This window comes from Myiozetetes cayanensis, unplaced genomic scaffold (genome assembly GCF_022539395.1).
Source record: "Myiozetetes cayanensis isolate MyiCay16 unplaced genomic scaffold, myiCay2020 scf7, whole genome shotgun sequence".
Taxonomy (NCBI): Eukaryota; Metazoa; Chordata; class Aves; order Passeriformes; family Tyrannidae; genus Myiozetetes; species Myiozetetes cayanensis.
In genome coordinates, this window is record NW_026087964.1 from 42,523,515 (window position 1) to 42,547,753 (window position 24,239).

General features: G+C 43.5%; 1 protein-coding gene across 15 annotated transcripts in view; it reads right to left on the bottom strand.

Moving 5' to 3' along the window:
- Positions 1–24,239, bottom strand: part of EPHA5 (EPH receptor A5) — a 202,952-nt gene that overhangs the window by 9,659 nt on the left and 169,054 nt on the right. For 14 of the 15 annotated variants that reach the window (XM_050337744.1, XM_050337743.1, XM_050337738.1 and 11 more), the window contains 8 exons: positions 22,247–22,314; positions 20,707–20,832; positions 19,503–19,688; positions 15,122–15,183; positions 14,136–14,345; positions 12,165–12,314; positions 7,450–7,643; positions 2,347–2,502 (listed from right to left, as the gene is read on the bottom strand). In XM_050337744.1, coding sequence (XP_050193701.1) covers positions 2,347–2,502; positions 7,450–7,643; positions 12,165–12,314; positions 14,136–14,345; positions 15,122–15,183; positions 19,503–19,688; positions 20,707–20,832; positions 22,247–22,314 — 1,152 coding nt within the window. Of the gene's footprint in view, positions 1–2,342; positions 2,503–7,449; positions 7,644–12,164; positions 12,315–14,135; positions 14,346–15,121; positions 15,184–19,502; positions 19,689–20,706; positions 20,833–22,246; positions 22,315–24,239 lie in introns of those variants that run through there. The other variant, XM_050337742.1, reaches the window with a different exon arrangement.

Below are 24,239 nucleotides of genomic sequence, written 5' to 3' on the forward strand. Positions count from 1 at the left end.
TTTTTTCACTTTCAACTGAAATGCAAGACGGATCCATGAAATGCTTCCTTTCAGTTTAAAAAAAACCTCAAACAACCAAAATCCAGAAGCTCCCTAGGCTCTCAGACATCAGTTCCTTTGCACTGTTCTGCTGCTGCAAAAGCCCAGAAGCAAGCTGAAGCTGAGCAGCTCAGATATGTTGTCTCCACTGGGGTGAGCAGGATGACACTTGTGCTACAGAGAACATAACAGGGACCTGGTGAGGGGGCCTTAGAGGTGGTTTGCAGCTGGAAATCAGAGCATCTCTGGCAGCTATTATCTCCTTGAAGACTTTTAGACCAACTTCCCTTTCTGGCTAGCACTGTACAGATAATGGGTTCCTTGGTTCATTGCCAATTAGAACAACCATTTTGAAACTCATTTTGGGGAGAGTGAAAAGATTTTGGGGGATATTTCTGAAATTTCTGGAATACAGAAGAGTAAACAAAGGGAAAGTCAAATTTAGAAAAAACTTCATATCTGAAATGTTGCACTTGAGGAATTGGGAGGTTAGGAATAGTTTTGTCAGCAGCATGAAAAGCTAAGACTGCGTCAGCACAGAGGGATGGTAAGACTGTTTGAAGTTACATGAGTAACTTCTAATTTGCTGTCAAAAAAGCCCACTAACTTGGGCTTAAACTCAACATTTTCTCTGATCCAAAGCAATGCATTTAACTTCTGAGCATTTCCTTTAGAGCTCTTGAAATTACATAAAATTCTAAAGAGGAACAAACTAGAGGCCTAGTTTTCTTTTCTGACATGGCTAATTCAGCTAAACAGCAAAAAAATCTGTGATTTATTTTAGACAGTTTGCATTTTCCACCAGAATTTGCTCTGGTTATAAGATTGAGGTGGTATAGTAGAGGAGAATGCTCCTTTTCTCTAATTACTGCTTCATCCTATCCCTCTTCTTCCCACTCAAACACTAAGGATTGCTGCTATGTGGGCATCCTGGGGATGGTCCTCTTCCTTGGTTAATATTTGTAGATTACCAGGCCTAAACTGCGCAGTCCTCAAAAGCCAAAGTAACATGGCATGTAATCACAGGACTAGGCTGGGAACATGTAAGAATGTCAGAACTCAAAAAAGGATCTAGGTAGAAATCCATGCACTGTGCATTCTTGGACAGTTGCTAGAGAGGATTTCATCCCTAGCTCAGGGTTTTCATGTGAATGCCTGAAGAAAGACTGGATGAGTCCAGGTGTAAGGGGCAAATACTGATGATGTGAGTGAAGCAAATAAAATCAGTGCAAGAGCAGATATGCTCCTGCACTCCCTCCACGTACGTAATGAGAAACTGAACTCCACAGAGATATTACCGACCTGTATCACAGGCAAAGCACCTCCTGTGCTGTATGGTGAGCTCCACAGCAGGCCCTGTGGCAGACAGGAGGAAATGCTGCAGTTCTGAGGGGGGTGGGGATTTTTCTTGTTTTATTCTTAACCCTCGGCGCCAATTCTGTAAGTGCACTGGTAATCTGCATGTGGTCAGAGGAGACACAACCTTCTCCCAGGCAGTGCAGAGTGTGATTCTGCCCTAATGCCTGCAGTAAACTAAGCTCAAATTAACCCAGCTAGAAAGGCAGGCTTTGAGGCGAGTTTGAGAAAGTGGCAGGCAGTAGGAGAAAAGTCTGGCATAATTACATAAGCAAGTCAGGCAGTTAAAGGTTGAGCATAACAAATTATCAGCCCCAAGGCATTTACCAAGTCATTTTAGTGCTGTTGCCCCAACTGTAGTTTATACCCATGTGCAAAAACCAAACATTCAGAAGAAAGAGTCTCAGCCAGGAAGTCTGTCCCCTAGAGCTGTGAGTTTGCTGATGCTCTTCTGTTGGCATTGGCTGTATCTATTTCTGTTACTGTTGAATAGTATTTCCACGCCTTACTGGGCTTGACTGTCCACTTGGCTACATCCAGATCAACCGTGAAACCAGCTAATCTGGTGTGAAGCTGGTATATCTCAGCAGGGACTCTAGCACCTTTACATTTACTAGTAGGGTGGGGATTTTATTTGTTGGTAACCCCAAATAATCAACTGCTATTTTCTTGAGAGGATGGCCTGGCAATTACTCAAACTCATGAATTAATATCTGTGAGTAAAAGAGCCAGGGTACTGGCTGCCAAGGTAGTGACTGTAAGTTTTAGTCTTGCCTGCACTTGTTATCATCAATAGAGATGCTACAAGAGAAACTGCTGACTGCAAACAAAGGGTAATATTTTCCCTTTCTGCAGTCTCATCCCTGCATGGGATTTGAATGGTTTGTCTTCCCCCCACCTTCCCCTTGCAGTTCCAACAAACGAGGTGAAAATGATCTGAGCACTACTCACTCTAGAGTCACCTGAGCCACTGCATCCATTGAACTGTATCCATTCTCCATGAAGATCTCTGTGTATCGGCCCATTTTGATGGCTTCCAGCCACTCACCCACTGACCTGTAGGCACCACTCCCAACTGGACTGTGCTCTACCAACAGATTTGATACTCTAAAGACAAGCAAAAACAAAAAAGCAAACAGAATCAGTATCGAGATGTACACAACATGACTCAAGTTACTTGTATTTTTACATGGTAAAGATGATTCTCTTGTTCCATTTTCAGTGATTGCTGCAGCCTAAATCCTCTCAGCAGGCTTGTTATGCAATGTATCAAACACACCACTTCACCTGTAACTTCACTCACTTTTGAGTTGCTGCCATTTCTGGTCCTCACCAAAAGCAGAAAGAGGAGGGAAGATTGCTGGGGGTCCATCAGTGCTGGTCACTTTTCAAACATCACCTCCTAAGGGCATAGGAACAGGCAATTCCCAAATGTCAGAAGTCAAGCAGGCAAGGCAGAAGACCAGCTTGGCTGAGCAGTGATCTCCTTCAGAGCTAAAGCAAAAAAGGAAGGTGTATGCCAAGTGGAAGCAAGGTCAGGTGACATGGGAAGAATACAGAGATTCTGCTTGCCACTGTAGGGAGAAAATTCATGAAGCCAGAGCTCAGCTGGAGTTGAAGCTGGCCAGAAACGTGAAGGACAATAAAAAGAGTTTTTTCAAATATATTAATGGTCATAGGCAGTGTAAAATATCATCATCCCTTTACAGGATGAAGATGGTCACCTCACAAACAGCGACAAAGACAAGGCAGAGGTGTTTAACACTTTCTTTGCCTTTGTCTTCAACGTGGATGACAGACCAAGGGGGTCTCAGTGCCCTGAGCTGGAGGACCATGGCTGCGAGAATGATCAACTCCCAGTTGACCCTGGAATTGTGTGAGATCTGCTGCTCCAGCTGGATCCCTACAAATTTAAGGGATCTGATGAGATTCATCCAAGAATCCTCAGAGAGCTGGCTGATGTAATTGTAAAACCTCTCTCAGTGATTTTTGAGCAGTCTTAGGAAGTCTGAAGAGGTTCCAGCTGACTTGAAGCTGGTGAACATTGTTCCAATTTTTGAGAAGGGCAAGAAGGAGGACCCTGGAATATGCAGGCCTGTCAGTCTCACTTCAGTGCCTGGTAAAGTTATGGAGAAGATTATTCTGGGACATATTGAAAAAGACCTGAAAGACAACATTGTCATTAGTAAGCCAGCATGGCTTCATGAGAGAAAAGTCCTGCTTATCAAACCTGATTTCCTTTTATAACAAGGTAACCCACCCAGTTGATCAAGGGAAGACAACTGAAGTGGTCCTTGTGGATTTCAGTAAAGCTTTCTATGTCGTCTCTTACAGTATCCTTCTGGACAAAATGTCCAGCACAGCTGGATAAACACATTATGTGGTGGGTGAACAATTGGCTCACGGGTCTGAGCACTAAGAGTAATACTGAATGGGGTTACATCAGGCTGGCATGTGGTCACTAGTGGACTGGTCACCTAGGGCTCCACCTCAGGCCCTGTGCTCTTCAACATCTTTATGAATGACTTCGACGCAGGACTGGAAGGGATACTAAGCGAGTTTGCAGATGACACAAAACTGGGAGGAGCTGTTGACTCCCTCAGAGGCAGTGAGGCCCTGCAGAGAGACCTTGACAAATTAGAGGGCTGGGCAATCCCCAACCATATGAAGTTCAACAAGGGGAAGTGCTGGATTCTACACCTGGGATGGGGCAACCCTGGATGTACATAGAGACTGGAGAATGAGATGCTGGAGAACAGTGCCACAGAAAGGGACCTGGTAGTCCTGGTTCATGGCAAGTTGAATGTGGGTCAGCAGTGCCCTGGTAGCCAGGAGGGACTCAAGGGGGCATCAGGCAAAGCATGGCCAGCTGGTCAAGGGAGGGGATTGTTCTGCTCTGCCCTGCACTGGGGTGACCTCACCTTGAATATTGTGTGCAGTTTTGGGTACCACAAGATAAGAATGATATTCAGCTACTGGAGAATGTCCAAAGGAGGGCAATGAAGATGGTGAAGGGCCTCGAGGAGAAGCCGTATGAGGAGTGGCTGAGGTCACTTGGTCTGTTCAGCCTGGAAAAGAGGAGACTGAGGGGAGCCCTCATTGCAGTTACAACTTCCTCTTGAGGGGAAGAAGAGGGGCAGGCACTGATCTCTTCTCTGTGTTGACCAGTGACAGGACCCAAGGGAATGGCCTGAAGTTGTGTCAGGGGAGGTTTAGGTTGGATATTAGGAAAGGGTTCTTCATCCAGAGGGCACCTGGGTGCTGGAACAGGCTCCCCAGAGAAGTGGTCACAGCACCAAGACTGACAGAGTTCAACAAACATTTGGACAATATTCTTGAGCACATGGTGTGACTCTTGTAGATGGTCCTGTGCAGAGCCAGGAGCTGGATTCGATGATCCTTGTGGGTTCTTCCAACTCAGCATATTCCGTGATTCTGTGATCCCTGTTACCTCTTGGCTATAAGCAGGCTCCCCCAGTCACTCTTAATTCAGTCTTCAGTTTCACTCCTCCTGCTCTGTTTTCTTCCTCTGCCTTTAAAGCTCATAATTAACTTAAGGCAGCCCGGAGCCTGGAAGCTGAAACCCAAATTACATTTCCCGGCAGTGTCCATCAATGGTAGGCTGCTGTTAACACTTCAGAGGCTGCTCCTGCACAGTCATGTGGGGGTTTCGGATGCGGACAACATCCAGTGAGCCCTGCAGAGAGCAGCAATGCTCCAACCATGCTCCAGCCCTGCAACCAGAGGAAGACTGCTCCCTCACTCCAGACCTCGCCATGGCAATTGCTACCTGCTCAGTTATGCCATGCACGGAAGAAGCAATTCAGGCAAATAATAACCCTTAACTGTGGCAGAAGCATCGACAGAGTACCTAGCACAAGTGACTCGTGCCACGGACAGGTCCACCACCCTACTAATGATGTGTAGAGAGCAGAGAGGGCTTGTCCAAGGTCAGCCAGGAAAGAAACTAGATTTGCTGCCTGCTTTGTAAAGCGGGACATACAGCTAACATAAGCCTTGCGTGGAGATTATTACCCACAGGTAAAAAAACATTTTCTGGGTCAGCCTCTGATGGTGAGCATTACATTTATAAGACTTTCAACTAGAAGGGGATCTGGGATATTATATTATTATAGCACTTCAGGAATCTTCATATATTTTATGAGCACATTAGTATTATTTGTTTACTTAATAGCAATGCTGAAGGGTCCAATAAAATGTGAATACTTGCAGTACCAAGAACATAATGGCTTCCCATAACATTTTATACACATGAGAAATTCAAAACTCCTAAGTAATCATAATGAGAAGTGGATTTTCATCACTAATGTCAGGAGGTACCTATGATATGCACACGCTGTAATGTAGAGAGTGAGTTCCTCCCTTATTTGCATTAATGAGAATTTCCATAAAGAACACATTACATATATAAAAAAATCCTTTACAGCTGCTCTACGTTGAAATTATGATTCATTTTGAATTACTATGGTCTGGGCATAGCAACCTATGAGTATGGAAATATAGCCCCAAAGCCTGGCTGTTCAGGTGCTCCATCCATATCAAAAATACTCACAGCAGCTCTGAAAGACAGAGGATTGGAATTGCAGGGACCTGTTCATGGAATAAAACATCATCAAAGTACTTAGCAGCTCAAGGAAATGGTTGCTGCCTACTTTCCCCTTTTCTGGCATAACAGTTTGGCATAAAGAGTGCATAAGCCACTGCATAACAGGCCTGGAAAATAACTGTTCTGAACTGAAAATAAAAGAAAAACATAACATATTTTATGCTGTCATAAACCTTTTCCTGCAGGTTTGCTGGCACTGACATTACATCTAATTGCTAATAAGAATAATTTCTTCTTCAGACAGTAAATGATGCTTGTAAAATAGCCCGAGGAATCAGATCCATCCTGTATTTAAAAATTAACAGAGATTTCAGGTTCTTCTCCTTTAGTACATGAAATGCCAAATGTGGGGAGATGCCACTGTGGGGATGTCCAGCTGCAACAGGTGAGATGGGCCACATGTAGCTGTGTAAGACCCACCTGGAAGGTGTGAAGACAAATGATGATAAGCTTACAATAGTACATCTGTTTTGGTCCACACCACCAGTCTAACCTCATCTTATTTCCCTCATACCTGTCCTAGAAAAAAAATGCCTCTTTTTTTTTTTCCCCCTCCTCTGAGAATAAGCCTTTCTGAATGCCCTTATCCAGTGTTAATTAGGGGAGCTCCACTGCCGTCACTGAAGCATCACTGATATTTATATTCGTTACTCCTTCATGACCTTGCAAGGGACTGAGTGATTAGCAACACTGAGGGCTCGTAGGAAAAGCCTGTCCACAACTCCAGTATGGTGGAGATGCCCCAGTACTAAAACTCACAAAAAATATTTAGCTCTTTTTCCCCAAGGTCAGCTTTATTTCTTGACTGTGCTTACTTTACTTGTAGCTGTGTAGCTATTCAGATTCATGTTTAAATGCAAACTGGCTGCTGTATTTATTTAATGTGGTTTTAGCTAAGTGTTTGAGTGTGTTGGAAACCACAAAGATCCTCTCATGATTACCAAGTCTCTCACAACTTCTAGTGGCGGCTAGCACGCCTGGGAGTAGTTGTTGAAGTATATACCTGGATATCTATGAGCTTTGCACATCCAAAAAGTTTACCCAAGAGATGCTCTTCATTTGTATTACCAAAATAAAGTCAATAGGCAGATAATTTGAGCAGCATTTACTATCTACTTCATGCACTCAAGTCTTGCTGTCTCTAACCTCGCGGTAGAGCACTGCTGAAACTCCTGTTTCCAAAAGACAGACCACAGTAATTTTCTTTGTGGTGGCAGCACTGCATTTAGAGTAAGTGAATTGCTCACCTGGCTGCTGACTGCAACAAAAAAAGTTGATTTGAGAAAACTCTCCTGGAAATAATGAAGCTGGAGGAGCATCCACCCACAGATGCACACAGGCTAAATAATCAGAGAGAATTCAACCCCAGAGGTGGGTATTCAGACAAGGAGCTTGCTCTGAGAAATGGTTCTGGCTTGAGTTTGTACCTGCTCGATGCATTAACCAACGTCTTCAAGCTGCTTGGGTTACGGATGAGCTTGTCCAACATGCTGACAATTTCGTCAAACTTGGGCCTGCTGTTGCGGTCTTTCTGCCAGCAGTCAAGCATCAGTTGGTAAAGAGCAGCAGGGCAGTCCATGGGACTTGGCAGGCGATAGCCTTCCTCCACAGCTTTAATCACCTACGGGAGACAGAACACAAGGCTTTTCTTCCTCTCGCCTTTTTCCCAAATGCAGCTAGAGTTAAATACAGAACTTTGGGACCAGCAATAAGCTCATGTAGAATCCTGCCACCCCCTAATTCTGCGTATAAGAGGCAAACCCACTGAACCCGCTATCTTCCATATTTTCTATGGGACGTGTTGAATAACCTAATTTTTGGTCACTGCAAAGTGAATCTAGGAAGCCAAGGCACTGCTGCAACCAGGGGACCAGACTGTCAGGCTGTACTTGTTCAAAGCTCAGTTGCAGTCGGTAGGTTATATGGCAGGAAACTCTTGGAGCCTAAGCTAAGTCCACAAAAAGCAACCTACAGGGCTTTCTGGCATCTTCATGGAGTGCACTGATTTTGTTTATTCAGATGTTGGTTTCTTTTTAAATGAAAAGGCATGTGCTAGACCACAAATTTGTATTACAGTAATAGACGTCTGACTGTATTTCAAAAGAGACTTTGAATGCTAATTGATGGATGGCTTCAAGGCAGAGGCAGAACAACCATCTCATATATCATTCAATACTGTCTGGGTCTAGCCGTTTCTCAGTGTGGCCACATTTCTGCCAGGAATTTAAAATGTCAGCCCAAGAGTATGTAAATTAAAACCAGGGGAGATGTTGCACTGATTTCAAATACAAACCATCTATGGTTTTATATCTAAAACAAGTGGTATGCACATGTACTGCCTGCCCTCTTGAAAGGCAGAAATTAATAAATGAGGGCAGAATTGAAGAAAGTAACTTGTTCTCCCCAGTTGGGGCAGATTTACAGCAGGGCTCCAAGCCCAGCAGTTCCCATTTTGAACCATTACAATTTTCAGAAGAATGCAGCTCACATTTCAAGCCACAAGGGTCTGCATCTCTGCCAAAAGAGTTCCAGTAGCCCATCTTCACACCCTCTACTCCCAAGACTCCTTGACTAAAAGAGGGTGGAAGCAGATATCTGCTATGTGGAAAACCACAGTGCTTCACTGTGGGACTCCAAGAACTGAATGTCACAGATGCCATTCGTTCTAGGCACTGTCTCATGATTTGAAAACATCCTGTGTTTTAAAAAGAAGGCTATGGGGTTAGCAGGAAAGTTGGTTTTGTGATCTTTAGTCCTAGATGAGCAGTACAGGAAGAGCTGCATCAGGCTGGCATTGCATTTCAGAAGGCTCCAAAATTCAGGACCGCATAAATTGCTTTCAAATTGTCCTCCACCACACAGAGCTTTTTGTTAAGTGGTAGAGTCCTAGGAATGAGCCAGGCTGGCTGAGCAGCAGTCACGGGAACCTCAAACTCCCTAAGGGTGTATGTAGTAGAGAGGCAGTTAGGTGAGGCTTAATGGTCTCCTCCAAGGGTAGCAAGCACATCTGAAGATCTTGGCCACTACATGTGCAGTCCTTGTGCACCCACCTAAGATTTCATCTGTCAGTGAAGCAGTTGCACTGCTCTCCACCCAACCTGCACTTGCAAGACAAGCTCTTCTAAGGCCTGGCTATTGCTCCCAGCATCAAAACCCAGCCCCACCACAGTATGGTATCTGCACTGCCTGTTCTTCACATCATGCTTTTCAGCTGGTCCCTCATTCGAAATTTGCAGCTGCCCTATATAAAAAGCCTTAGTGTGGCACAGCCATGAGAATGTTATTTGCTGTGTCCGTGTGTATTTATAACAATAATGGATCCCCCCTCCAGCTGTAGCAGAAAGAAAATAGTAGCAAGACGGGGAGCAGACCATCTGGCACCAGCTCAGAATATCTGAACTACATCTGCAGTGGGGTTATGCATGTTTGATATTCCTGGCAGTAACATCACAATCAATAGCGTTAACTCAATTTACAGGATGTCGCTCATACTGGCGATACAATGTAAATGGTATCAAGATACTGCCAGGAGCTAGGACGCTGAAATACCCTCTTGCATCTGAAGGTACCCTCTGGGTTCTAGCAACAAGATGAGTAAAAAAATGAAACAAAAAAGACCAAGTCACTTGTAGTCACCATAATGCTTAGAAAATGAGAAAATGGCACATTTACTGTTCCATTCATTGGTGTGTACTGCTTTGTAGGACTTGAGGAGCTAAAATTCGCACCTAAGGGAGCATTTTTGTCCCTCTCCCTCTTCTGGACAAGCATTACTCACTTATGGATTGGGATGTTTGTGAGAGGACGATTTGGGAGAATCTATTCCAGTAAACCAAAGCAACACTTTTAGCTCTGTTTCATAAATCCACCAGTCTGAATACTAAAAAGCTGTGATCATTTATCTTAGCAACCTTAGCAACTTTAGCAACACGGGCCACGAAATTCCTCTCAACAATTCCTGTATCAAACCTTTTTCTTGTGGTCAAGCCAAAGCATATTTTTAGAGGGCCATCCAGAGAACAGTATGACTTTAAAATGTGCTTTGTAGCCTTTGCAGTTACAACACTGCCTACCCTCTTGTGCTGTGCCTCCTTTAAAGCAATCCATGGTGAGAATAATTTTTCTCATTATCAACTCTGCTTGCAAATGATGTGCTTTAATTACAAGCCATGCAACAAGAAATTCTTGTGCAACAGAGTCCAAAATTCATGTGACCCTTGGTCCTCTGCACAAAAGCTCACGCTGCATCTAATACCATCAACTCTTCTCTCAAGACAAGCAGGGGAGGAAAGAAGTAGAGGAGATGAAAGAGGAAGGCAAAAATTGCAGGAGGAACACACCACAGCCCTGAATTAAGGTCTGAGGCCACCACCATCCACGTACTTGCCATCTGCACGTAGGCAGAGGCAAGTAACACATAAGAGGTTACACAAGCAAAGCTTGAGCAGGAACTGATGCATATAAACATCTTACCAGTCCTCTGCTTTCTGCTTTCACACCAGGCAAGTGTGAAATTCACCCCATGCCCCACAGCATATGGAGGCATTTGGGTTTTTTGAAACAGTTCCGCAAAGTGTGGATGTTCATAGTGTTATGATCCAGACAAGGGACTCCCCTGACCATGGAGCATTATTTCACTGGCACCAGCTGTAATCTCAGCCTGGCGTTTACTGAACAACATCTGTGCTATGCCAGTGCATCGGCACTAAAGATAGTTACAGTGCTCAGTGCGAGGGAAAAAGCTTGGCTCTCGAGTGTTGTATTCTCTGTACAGACTATGGAAGAAACTCTCTGGATTTGACTGAGATAAATCCCTGTGTAGACACATACTGCTTTACCAAACTTCCTGCAAATGGGACAGCCTCAGCAATGCAGAAGCAGTGGGGCATTCATGCCAAACAATGCGCTCAGGTGGCGTGACCGTCTCAAAGGTACCACTCGCTTCCATGCCTGGACTCAAAGTGAGATGAGACAGCAGCTCAGCATGACAGGTAGTAACATCCACTGATGGCAAAGGCTCGCAAAGAAAACGCAGGAGACACAGAATGCTCAGCCAGAGCCTTTGCTGCCAGTGAAACGGCAGAAAGTCATGGGGATAGGGATGCTGCTTAAAAAAAGAATAAAAAGGGATAAAACATCAGGTGATGTGACCAGAGGAAACCCATGGCGAAAACCCATCTGGCAGTAGGATCTCCACAGGCAGCAGGGCTGCCTCGCATGCCTCATGGTGAACCCAACCTCGTGCGCTAGTTGACATCCTCAAAGACCTTCACCATCATGGTTCTAGGAGATACGAAGAGGAAGGTGGGGCCTAGAAAATCTGTCAACCCCAGGGTTAAGTTTTTTACCCTTGGACAAGAACAGATTTCGATGGTGAGCTCAGGAAAGAATGTAGCCCTGCAGTAGGATCAGGAGATCCTTAGCCAGGCTGGGATTGGAGCTGCAGTCAGACAGGAGACAGTGTCCCAGGCACCTCCCTGTTTGGAGATGCTTCAGAGGGTGGCCTTGAGATCAGAAGCTCAAGGGGGCACTAGAACCCACGAGCAAGGGGACCCTACTTGAAGGATAGTGTGCAAATGAGTCATAAGAGCTTTGCGTTAGCGCAAACTTACAAGATGTTCACAACAGGAGTAAAATTATTCTCTTGAGATCAGCAATGCACAAACAACCAAGATGCAGCTCTGTGGACTGCTGTCACTAGATCAGATCACCCAGCTTTTGTGCAGGGAAACAAAGCCCTTACCATGACTCTCTTGAGTTGCTGCTTTACGTGGCAGCAGAGGTTTGAACACGCAATTGAAACACTGCCAGTTTATCAGCTTCTATCCCCTGGCAGGCCTTTGTCATTAAGTAGAGGAGGGACAGGCTCCAGCTCTAACAACATTAGTGAAGCTCCAGCGGTCTGCTGGGGGGAAGCAGGCTTGCCTCTGTGCAGACACATTTCCCTCTGCGCACAGCCTGTTCTGGGTTGCTGCAAAAAACAAGGAGGATCAAACAGGAGGATCGTTTCTGTCTGGCATGGGGAACCAAAGCCATTTTTACAGTAGCTCTCCTCATCTTGTCCCCATTCTGCCTCTCTGATTGCGGAATGAATGCTGAGCCCTCAAAGTCCCATCACACATCAGCTCTCACACGTGCTTACATCTTGGTTTGTCATTTCCCAGTAAGGCCTCTCGCCGTAGGACATCACCTCCCACATTACAATGCCATAGCTCCAGACGTCGCTGGCCGATGTGAATTTGCGGAAGGCAATTGCTTCAGGTGCTGTCCATCGGATGGGGATCTTCCCTCCCTAAATGGAAAAGAAGTGGAAAAAACCCACAAAAAACAGATTGCAGAGGAGGGCAGAGAACATGCAAAAGAAGACGAAACAGCTCTCCTCAGAGCACCAAGGGATGTTATTTTCTCTCTGGAAAGAGACATCGAATTTTAAAGTAAATCTGTTTGACAGCATGGGGCCCCTTTCCACATTATCTCAGCCCATAAGCATTTGTAGGCTGCCTACTAATTGGCTGTCCTGAAGGTTTGTTGTTTGAATGTTGTTTGAATGCTGGGACATGTATAGGATCAACATCTCAATTATGTTGCATGGGTTGGTAAGGGAATACCGTTCCTCCATTTCTGAGAGCGAGCGGGGGAGGAACAGACAGCTCTGAAGCCAAGGAAGACTTTGATCTAACGAGGGCTTCATGCAAATTGCTGCGGAAGTAATGCCTTTTTTTTTTTTTTTTTTTTTTTAAATGCAGTCCTGATCCTGCAGAGGGATCTGTGTAGACACAGAAATCTGTGTGTGCAAAGACCAGCCTGCTTAGCCTCTGCTGTGGGACTGAAAATGATGCCACAGCTGTCAAATGTGCTTTGCTGTTTCCTTCTCCCCTTTCTATCATTTTAGAAATCAAAACTTCAGACCATCTCTGAGAAGGAAAAGGGGATATTGAATTAAGGAATACTTTACTCAGTTGGGTTTAAAGAGTTGTCTCCCTTGATTTATATAAAAAAATATTTTACTGTGAAGTCCCTTCCTCTCACTGTTGAGCTAAATATTGCACGGTCTCCCTGAATGCCCCTCACAGTGTCTGTTATTGGGAAAATAACAGGGTTTGGAACACACTTCCACAGCAACTTTTAAAAAGTCTCTTCTTCCAATAATTACTTATTCACAGCCTTATCAGGGCATGCCTTAAGTGAGGGGCCAGATTCTCAGCAGTGCCAATTAGCACATGGCAGCACATTGCAGCCGCAGCAGGGCTGGCCGAGAGCCCTCCAGCCTGCAGGGAAATGCCAGTCCAGCTGTGCACTGAGTCCCATTGCGGGGCTGTGACTGCCAAGAGCTGAAAGACCTTTCCCAGATCTCTGTGGGAACTGGCAACGTGACTTAAGAGAGCTCCCACTACCCGTAAAACAATACCCTTGAAAAAACACGCTAATAGGACTTGTCCAGGTGTGCCAATCACTGCCATTAATATTGGAGGCTCTCTCCAAGTCTGTGCTGCTGAGGATGGGTCTTGTCCACCTCATCTCTTCAGTGCTGTGACCTTCACCAGGATAGGTGGGCTGATATCCTGAAACAATTGACCAAGGATGAACAGGGGCAGAGCACTGAGGCTGGAGAAGCTCTTTCTCGGGTTGGGAGAAATTACCCTCAAATTACTCAGTGTTATGCTGAAGGCAATGTGCATTATTTGCAATGCGCATTCATTACACACCAACATTTTTAAATGGTCAAATTATTCTGAAGACTGTGGCTTACGTCTCCACATGGGTGCCTGAGCACAGCAATTGCTCTTTCCTCCCTTTGGTATTCGCCAAAGAGGCCAGAGTAGAGCTGGGAGCATGGCAACTTTGCAAAGCCTGCTATTTGACTCATGTACCTAACCTGAACTTAAAAGTTATTAATGAAGTTCTGCCTTATTTGGCTATCCCCACTATAAATTTAGGGCTTTTGCAAAAATAATCTGATAACAATTACCTGTTAACATCATATCATACCCTCATGCACAGTTTAGAGGCTCTGGATTTGTAGATACCTCTTGACTAGAGAGCCTGAACACTAAAATGTGGCAGGGAATACGTTTTTCTTGATCCCAATTAGTTTGGTATCCTCCTAACTCACCCTAGTCGTGTATGCTGCTTCAGGGTCATCTTCTAGGACTCTGGAGAGGCCAAAGTCTGACACCTTGCAGACTAAGTTACTGTTGATCAGGATATTCCTGGCGGCCAGATCCCTGTGTACATAACCCATGTCAGACAGGTACTTCATTCCTGATGCAATGCCTCGTAGCATCCCAACCAGCTGAATGACTGTGAACTGCCCATCATTCTTCTGCAAAAGGAAGGAGACATTTGATGAGTTGAGAGTCTCTGCACCCTCAGAATTGCGTGTGCATGAATAAAAATGCAAAGGCAAGTCTCCAAGGAAGAAAACCAGGAAAATTAATAATTCATTACGTTCATGCTCTGACCATGAAGCTTTTCTAAGTTTCACTGTTTAGATTAGGATCTCTAGAGACAAAGCTAAGGAAATGTAGTTCTTTTAACTGGAGATCAAGGAGTGAGCTGTTTCCACTGGTGACTGATAAAGAGACTGTGACTGGGAGGGAACACATGTAGTTATGTGTATAAGGGAACCAGGGTGGGTTGTTTCTCAGTCAGCCCAACTGAATTGCAAAGTCCTACCTGTAGAGGTTCAAATGTGAATATTTGGGGGTAGGGGCTCTTCCTGATGTTGCCACATTGCATTTCTAACCACTTCCCCTAACCTCCCTTTTCTAGCTCTTATGTTTCATGGAAAAACTCTGTCAAGTTTGCCATGATGCAGTGTGGATGTGCTCTTGAAACATCAAATTTTGCAGGATAAGTTAATAATTTCCATGCAGGCAACTGCCTTCTAAAATAAACATAATATCCTCCAATTTATTCTTGTCTGTTTCTATCAATGCATGCACCAGGTCCTTCACAATGCTGTGTTCATGTAGATCAAACAGACGACTGAGTTACTCCTCCTTAGACAGCACCAATACCCAGCAAACTTTTTCATTGATATTAACCATCTGAAAAGAACCCAAACCTTAACCAAGGTCTCCCTGGAAAAAGGATTACCTTTAAAAATGTATCCAGAGAACCATTCTCCATGTATTCAGTCACTATCATTACTGGTTTGCCTGGAAAAAAAAAGTGCACGAGGTTGTAAGTAATTTATTTAAAAAACATGAAAATACAAAAGTCTTTTCATAGTGCATGTGCATGTGAATATACAGCCATACAACAGTAAATCTACACCAAGACACTGCTGTCCCAGCAGGAGGACAAATGTTTTTTCCCAGAATATATACAGAAGTAGGGGAATTGAGGAGGAGGGGATGAAAAAGTAATTCCATATTATTAGAGGTACCAAGCCCTAGAGTGTTTAGATGATGACTGAGGTTGCAAGGAAGAGGTTGCAAACTGAACCCAGGCAACCCTCTTCTCAGCTACACCAACAAGCTGAAAACTTGCATTGACCTCTCAGGACTCTTCCCTAGAGTTTTACACCCTGAAGTAACAACGGGAGCCCAACAGGAACAACCAGGATGATCTGAAGCTTGAGCTTGGTAGCCACCAAAACCAAGACCAGGAAAGGATGGGATTAGATCCCTTCTAATTCAAGTAATCCCATGTGACTACCCTTGTTAACACAACTGGAAGTAAGAAAAGGGATATTTACTCTGCAGAACAAAGGCTAGTTAAGTATGGAATGAGTGCAAGTGGAAATCAAAGTTCTTAACAAAAGATCTGGTCTCCTATTGTTGACAGGAATAATAATGTTTTTCCAAATCTGTTTGATTAATTTTCATGCCCGAGTCATTTTAATGGTAATTATATATAGTTTTTCCTCAGTTTTTATATGTAATTTCTCGCTAGCTTGCCACAATGGCATAGCAATAATTAATGTGGTGTGCTCCATTCCTTGTAAATTCAATGAAATCTTATAAGAACATGTAAATTATTTTTTATTTAAATCAATTTCCATTAGCTAGCAAGAAGCACAGACAAAAGAGAAGCTGCCAATTATTTGTAAAGTGCATTATAAATGTCTTTCATAGAAATGAGCAACAAGAGCCGCTACGTGTCACAACATGCAAGGAAGGTAAATACTAAAAATCGGCGCATGTTCTACCATTTAGTTAGATCTTAATTTTCCCACTTTCCCATTACCTTAACTATTTTACCTAATTTACTGCTTAATTATCTACACAACAGAGGTAATTTTGAACTTGTCCATCAAAATACCCACTGCTGTGCAAACACTACCTTTGCAGCATGAGGGACCTGTGCTGCCTCAATTCTTTATAAGTTACTATCACAGCTATTGCCTGAGCTTGAAACTTGCCAAAAGTATTACTTTTGATATGAGAAATGCACGTTGGGACCATGAAAAATATTGAGTCCCAAATAAAATAACAGGCCTCATCCTCAAGGATGACAGACATCTGTCTATGCACAACATGGGCTACACGTGAGAGGGAGCCATTGCTATTGGTTGGCAAACGCGTCAATGGATTTGCAGGGAACAAAAATCCCAGGTATGTCTCAAATTTAATTTTTGTTTGTTTGTTTTTAAACACTAAACACCCGTTTGTAGCATGGTGTCCCTTATCTCTGACACTTCAAGGCAGTGAAAATGGTGTCTCATTACGCCACCACCCTGGGGGACCTCCTCCAGACTCCTGCCTTTGGCTGCCATCAGAGAAAAGAAAATAAGATTTCTGGCACTTATGTTTCATTATCTGACTGCTGCACATTGACAGTAATCATGGAATAAATTAACCCCATATCCAAGAGAGTGGAAATGAAGACACAAATAGATAGCTTTCAACGAAGTAAATTAAAAGTAAACATTGGCCCTTCTAAAGCACTGGGCTGACTCTCTGTGTCAGCAGGGCTCCCTCCCGCTGGCATTACGTGGCCATAAAATGTATGTGGATGACACTCATATCAATGTACTAAAGCAATGTGCACACCATCAGCACAATCAAATGGCATGCAAATGAAAGCGGGGCTGTCACTACCTTTGTAGAGCAGAAATAGCTAAGGGCTTGTCTGCGAGGGGACAGTGAAGATGGTTAATCCAAATTAACTAAAACGTGCATTTGAACTATATTAGTGAAATGGTATGAAATCCCTGCATGATATTATCTTTCAGAATTAAAAATGGCCTAATTCAACTTAATTTACTTCCAAAATAAATCATGATGCAGCAAAGACATTTTACCCTAAGACCTGAATCTACAATAGGCCAATGAATGAAACACTGAAGGGAAAAAGAAGTTAAAAAATACTTTGAGACAGCAACATAGTTTGTGATTCATAAAGGTTGTTTTAGTCCATGTAAAAGAAAAGAAAAAAGCTGTGAAGATGCTGCTGGAAGAAATTTTGAGTGGAATAAACTAGCGTGTACTGAGCTAATGAGAAGCTCAGGGTGCATGTACCCACCCTGCATCCAAACTCCAGTTGTTCCAAGTCCAATTCAGAAGCAGAGCTCCTGGTGTTTGCACAGTCTTTGGAGCAGACGCCCACTTTATATAAAAGGGAGCTTGCTAAGGAGGCACATTCTCTCTGAAAGTGGGATTCCCATCCACCCCTTGAGGCCCCAGCAGCCAGAAAGACTCAAGCCCATGCCAGTAGCAGTTTTCATGGATGTATAATCATCACTCTCTTCCTGCCCAATATTCTACCCAATATTCTAAACCAATCCCTGCAGGGTTAGAAATTGGAGCTTTTATGTGTTAAGTGTTACACAAGGTGTCCCTGAGAGATTTTGATATTTATTCAATTTCTGGGAGAAATCTATTTTGTTTATTTTTTTTCTTCTCTTAAAAGTTTTAGAAAATGCAATATCAAAGAAAAAATGCAAGAAAAGGCTGCTGATTGCAAAAGAGCACTGATTTTGTGTAGGTTATGAGGATGTGAACAGGGCAAACAGCTAGCATCTCTATACCTTGCCTACTGCAGCTCTGAAAAAGAACTAATGTTGGAGACACTTCCTCTGACGAATGACAAATAGTACCAACAGCAGCCACATGGCAGCAAACACTGCCACTTGAACAGTAGTAGCTAAGCTATGATGTTGCCAAACATGAAGGCGAGGGGAGACAGCCATTCACACTTGTAATGCTGGTGCTTCTTCATTTAAGGGACATCTTAAAATAAAGTAGTAGCTCTTTTCAACAAAATAATCCTTGATGCAAATAATGTAGATTCTCCAAGACTTTAAAATGAATGAGTAACAATGCCTCTGCACATTTTCCACAGCCTCAGCACAGCACCAACAGCCAGAGAGGCTTGGACTGGGCACATTTGGATGTGCTGTCCCTTTCCCTGCCCTTATCTTCATGCAGTAATTCGGAGAGGAACTGGGCTGGGAAAGTTATGGAAGGTTTTGCTAACTGAGAAGTCAGATCTCAGTAACTCTTGTGCTGTGATGTTTCGCCAGACATTTCACATTTACCTCAAGCCCTCAACCCCACTTATAATCTATATGTCAGCACCATAGGCAACTATTACCAGAGGCATCAGTAGCAAATCCCAGGGTGACCTTGATTTAACTGTGGTTTTATACAGTCCAGTCATTTTCAGCTACAATCCTGTTCTTCTTCCCTGCTTCTGGAAACCTTCTGTTCTTGCTCACATCCATATGAGTGATCACTAGACTCAGTACTACCCTCCTTTGGGTGGGCTTTGCTTCAGTGGTGCCTCAAAACATCATCGTTGGAAATCATCAGGGTTTGTGGGATGAGTTCCTCCCTCTCCCACACTCTTGGTAGCAAAATCTTCCTCATTTCCCTGCCTGGGAAATTACTTCCTACTTCCTAGCACATCTTTGCTGACCTTTGGGATCATGTGGTTTCAAAAGTGAACAAAAAAAGGCAGGTTTAAGAGGCAAGCCTGCTTGGAAAACTTAGTGGTTGGTTTGGTGTTGCTGCGTTAAAAATGATCTTGCATTTTACAGGTGGTATGTACTGCTGAACTACTTTCAAGGCAGGAATCAGGCAGCACACTCCACTGGCATCCAGACATCCCAGGCTTATTGCCATCTCTATCATCTCCACACTGCATGAGACTGGCCAAAAACATTTCCTGTTTCTGTGTAATTTGATTTTGGGCCTTCAAAGAGGGGTTTTCTCTTAACCCATGCATATTATGCCTAAGTCAGGTAAGGTCTGCAGGGGCAGTTACAGTTTTTTATCATTTTAGCCATTATCTATCCACTGTAGTTAGATGAACACTAAAACTCTTTGTGTACAAACCCCCTTTACCGTGTTGGTGAACTTGTTTCTGGCTGGACCTATCAAGAGTGACACTTCAGGCAAGGGAGTTCATTTTTATTTGAGGAATTAAGAAAGGTGCAGTCAAAAAGTGAGTAACTTCAGTCTTCTTCCCCTGACCAACTCTCCCATTAGCCAGAGTTCAAGAAGAGCACTCCAGAGCAAGTTGTACCTACTTTTTGTGACGACACCTTCCAGGTGGATGATGTTGGGGTGGTCAAACTGCCCCATGATGCTTGCTTCTCCCAAGAAATCTCTTCTCTGTTTCTCCGTGTAGCCCACCTTCAGGGTTTTGATAGCCACTGGAAACTCACGCTTTCCCTGCAGCTTCAGCCGCCCACTGCAGACTTCCCCAAATTCACCTTAAGAGAAAAATCAGGAAGGACGGGATCACGGCATGTCCAGGGAATGCACAACACAATGTGTCTACAGGATGTAGTTCAGCCTCAGCTGATCAAAAGCATGCAGACCTGCCCTGCACTCATGGATGTGGATTACTGAACATCACAGTATCACCATATCAAATATCTGGTGTACCAGAAGCCAAGTAATTCACAAGCACAAGAAAACCAGGAATAAAAATGTATTTTTCCTTTACTTAAAGAGCTATGCTTTATATTCCACTGGGCTTTTTTTTTTATTTCATACTTTTGTCTACTAGATGAAAAAGTCCTGTCACACCCTATACCATGGCCCTGTATGGATAGGTGTAAAACACAAACCACTTGCTTCTTAACCTTGCTTTGCTAAGTTACATAGATGGAATGCTGTTAGCCTTTCACAGTATCATTTATTTTCATAGAGTATTAGCTCTTTACAATTTTATGACTACTTTTTAAAAAGTAACCCAAATGGATATTTTTTTCTGGTGAACAGTAAATTACCCCAAACCCCATAATTTTAGGTCATTGAAAATACTCCTAAAGTTGGATGCAAGTCTAAACAAAACATCTTAACTGGAAGGAAAATGGAGTTTCTTCTTTTAACCAAGGAAGTTTAAAGTTTTGGACTTTGGTTTGTGCTTTTTTAATCTCCCAGATGACTTCTTAATTTTTTTCTTCAAGACTGACCTTAATGAGGGAGGTGAAAAAGGTTAAAATGGCAAAAAGAATGTGAAAATTAAGTGACTCATTTCCCTTAGCATCCACTGAAATAACTCAGCTTGGTCCAAATGTGATCATTTTCTGAAACTTTCAGTTCAGTTACTGAATTTCAAAACTGCAGACAAAGAGAGGGTTGTCCCAAACTTCAGTTGGAACATTCACTCCATCACTTCAAGGGTAACTAATAGCTCAAATATTTAATGGCCCTTCCCAGATCTCTTATGATAAGAAAGCCAACCCATCACACTGCTAAGGGTCATGAAATGCATTTCCATACCAGCTCCAATAACTCTTTCAATAGTTATGCATGAAGCTTCAATTTCCTTTGCAAATTCGTGGACAGCTTGATTAGGGTCCTCATAGGTGTGGGGATCAATGTAGGTCCTTACTCCAGGCAGTTTAACTGCAGACACAAATTTAAAACATTAAAGGTACATGACAATATGGAAGACGGTAATTACACACTCCTTGAACTCTGCTTTGATGGAAAACACTGCAGCAAGGAAGTCCATTTCTACGGTGAAAATTAATACTATTCTTGGAAAATTATATTTAGTTTATATGTGACACACGTGCAACTTCAGTGTACTTAGAAAAGTACATCATAGTGCTCAGCTGGAATGCTGTACAGCTAAAAGTCCCTTTTGGTGCTGTGTAATGGGCTGCTCGGGGGTCTGGTGCAAAAAGGATCCCTTTCTGGAATTGGAGAGAGTACACCAGGAGGAAAAGTGCAAAAACCAAAATGTTACAGGAGTAACTTGTGAAGCAAGCTGGATGGATAGGGGTTGATGGAGAGCTGAAATAAATTATTCCCTACCAGTCACATATTAGTTAATCAATCAGCCACATTATTTCAGATGGTGTTACTGAGATTTAAATGCACTGCATATTTGCAGTACAAAGCCTGTGGGTTGTACCAGTATGAATATAATCGATAGCAGGCCTTTTCTCCGAGGATTTGAGAGGGGAAAAAGTATTTTCATTATCCATATTATAAGTTTGTTTTGACAATCATTAAGGCTACTCACATGAAGAATTGCTCATCAGTCTAATGAGACAGTTACATTACACTGTGGCTCTTAATTGATTTGCTTCCTGCTGCCTTCATTACACAGCACTAATGGAAATCTGACTTTCACTCAAGATGCGTTTGCCTTTTCCACCCCAAAAGGCACCTCACTGTTACCTGTCCCCAGATCCCACAGCACTTGATGAAGGAAGGCTCTTCAAATGCTGACTTTGGATGAGTAGAAGGGCTGATAGTAACCATGAGATTTACTTTCTAGCATCACTGCAGAGGGTTTTTGCATACAAAGGCATTAACACAGCATTTTTGAAAGCTTCCTAGGAGCAAGAAGTAGGTGTTAGTCCTCACACCTCTACAGAGGCATCCAAGGAAAAGAGTAGCAGCGGGCTTGGTCCTCACGGCTGGCCGGGGTGAAGCAAGGGTTTCAAATAGGTATTTTGGACTGATGCATCCAAACCACAAAAATGTAGAGTTGTTACGTGCCGACCAGGCAAAATTAATAGCACCATGGGTCACACAGCAAAGACAGAGGAACAAACCAAAATGGCTCACTAGAGAGATCTGCTGAAAACGTACAGGCGTGAATAGCTCAGCACATACAAGGGCTGTTCAAATTTTCAGTTCTCTGTGGGGCTTATAGCAGGGGCAGGTGGGGACCTACTGAACAAATGATTCTTTTGTGAATTACCAGCAAAACCATTTTTTTTTTTCCCAGAAAACTGTCTCAGTTGTATTTCTTATTACCACAGAAAGTCCAAACCACATATATACATCTTTTCTCTTTACTCACTGTGGCCGTTATGAAAATGCATCTTTTCTTCTTCTGGATCTTGTTTAGCCTTGCTATAGCCACATCGCCTGTTAAAAAAACCAAACACAACAGAAGAGTGTTTTTGTCTCTGGTACGGCAGAACTCCGTTCTTCACTTCAGATCATACAAAACACAAAAACCCAGAGCAGTGATGAACCTAACCTCTCTAGTGGCTCTACTGCTGCTGTCCCAGTTTTGGCTCATCAAACTACTTGCAATTTTCCTAATGGGATTCAGGGCCCAAGGCCTATGGATTTTCAATAGGACTTGTGTTTCCAAATCCCAGAGATGCTTCTGAACAACTCCACTGTAACTTACATCTAATGTAGCTATTATTAAGAAGACAAAAAAGCCAGAACAGGAAGGACAATGGAAGGGGAATGGGATGAAACATAAGAATTGCAGAAACAATATTTCCTGGACTGCAGAACTTTGGCAGGCACTACCTTGTATGTCTTGCACGCTCCCCTTCATCCACTGGGCATTTGCAAAGAACTTCAAATTTTCATACTTTAGAAAACAGCCTTGTGAGAACATTAACACCTTATACACATGCAAAATAATGGCTTAAACCAAATCAAAACCTGTTGCCTTATTGCCTTCAAGGGTCTCCTATGTATTTCTGGCTCTGCACAGCATTTCCTGCACACCTCCTGACTTTCTGCCATTCATACAATACCCTCTGCCCAGCAGAATAAAGATGGAAGAAGACACGCAGTCCCTCCCTGACCTATCTTGCTCCCACCTTAGCACTAGACAGTGCATGGATGCTGCTGAATCCTACCATAGAATTGCAACCACAGTCTTATGGGAATTGCATCTCCTCCCGCTTCCCTGGCTCAGTCCTCATTCTTCTTGTTGGTTTTCTAGGCAATGACTTTGCACTGGCATTACACTTTTTATTTGGTGCCATTTCTGAGATCTGCTTCACTTAGACAATCACACAGGAAGCCCCGGGACAACTGTATAGATAAGGAGAATTGCTATACACACACATACATTTAAAAATTTGCAATCAGATATGCAGGATGCACATATATATGCCAGTCATTCCAAGGACCTGATATGACAACTGGGTATGGGAACTGGATCATCCTTACAGTAAACTACATGGACATGAAACTGAGGGACACTGCGTGGTAGAGTGAAAAACCTGGAACAGACACCTGCAAGCCAGTCAGCATGCAGTGGGATTGCTAGCTGGCAACCTCAAAGAAAGTCTCAGATTACACTAAGAAGCCACTTAAAGCTGAGAAACTTGGAGACTTCTCTTCCATTGCCCATGATTTTTGAGCTAGGGGCATGTGAACACTCCAGCATCACTCACAGCAAGGAGGAGCATACGATTAGCAGAAACAAAACTGCAATTAGGAGGAGGCAGTAATAGGCATCTGCATGAAACATGCCCTCAGCATGAAGTCCTATTACAGGGAACTGCTGTCTGCCTGGATGCAAGGGGCCCACCAGCCTTTCGGCTATAGGATTTTGGCACTGAGTTTGTGAAACGATCACAATTACAAACAAAATCCTGAACATGACAAAACTCTGTCGCAGAGCTGGACCCAGCAGAGCTGGACACCATAGGGTTGAGAAGGGGAAAAGCAATATGAGCTTCTAGGGCTACTCCAGGGAAGAGGAAGCTTACCTTGGGGATACCTGTGTCATGGGGAGAGGAAGGAAAAACAGAGATTGCAAAGGTTGTGCAAGCGCAGGGGGATGGATCAAGATAAGGTGTAGAAGACAAGGGGAAAGATGACAGGCAGTCCGCGAACACAGGCAGGGAGATAAACAGATCGCAATTGATAATCAGCCAGGCTATCCATGCAGGGCACGATTTCAGCAGTAGCAACCAAGTTGAGACCATCACACTTTGAATGCAAAACCCTCAATAATGGCAATGAGGTGCCCGGACACACGGCCCAGTTATCTGCGGATCTGTGCTCACTGCCTTGCCCCAGCGGCAGCAGTGCCA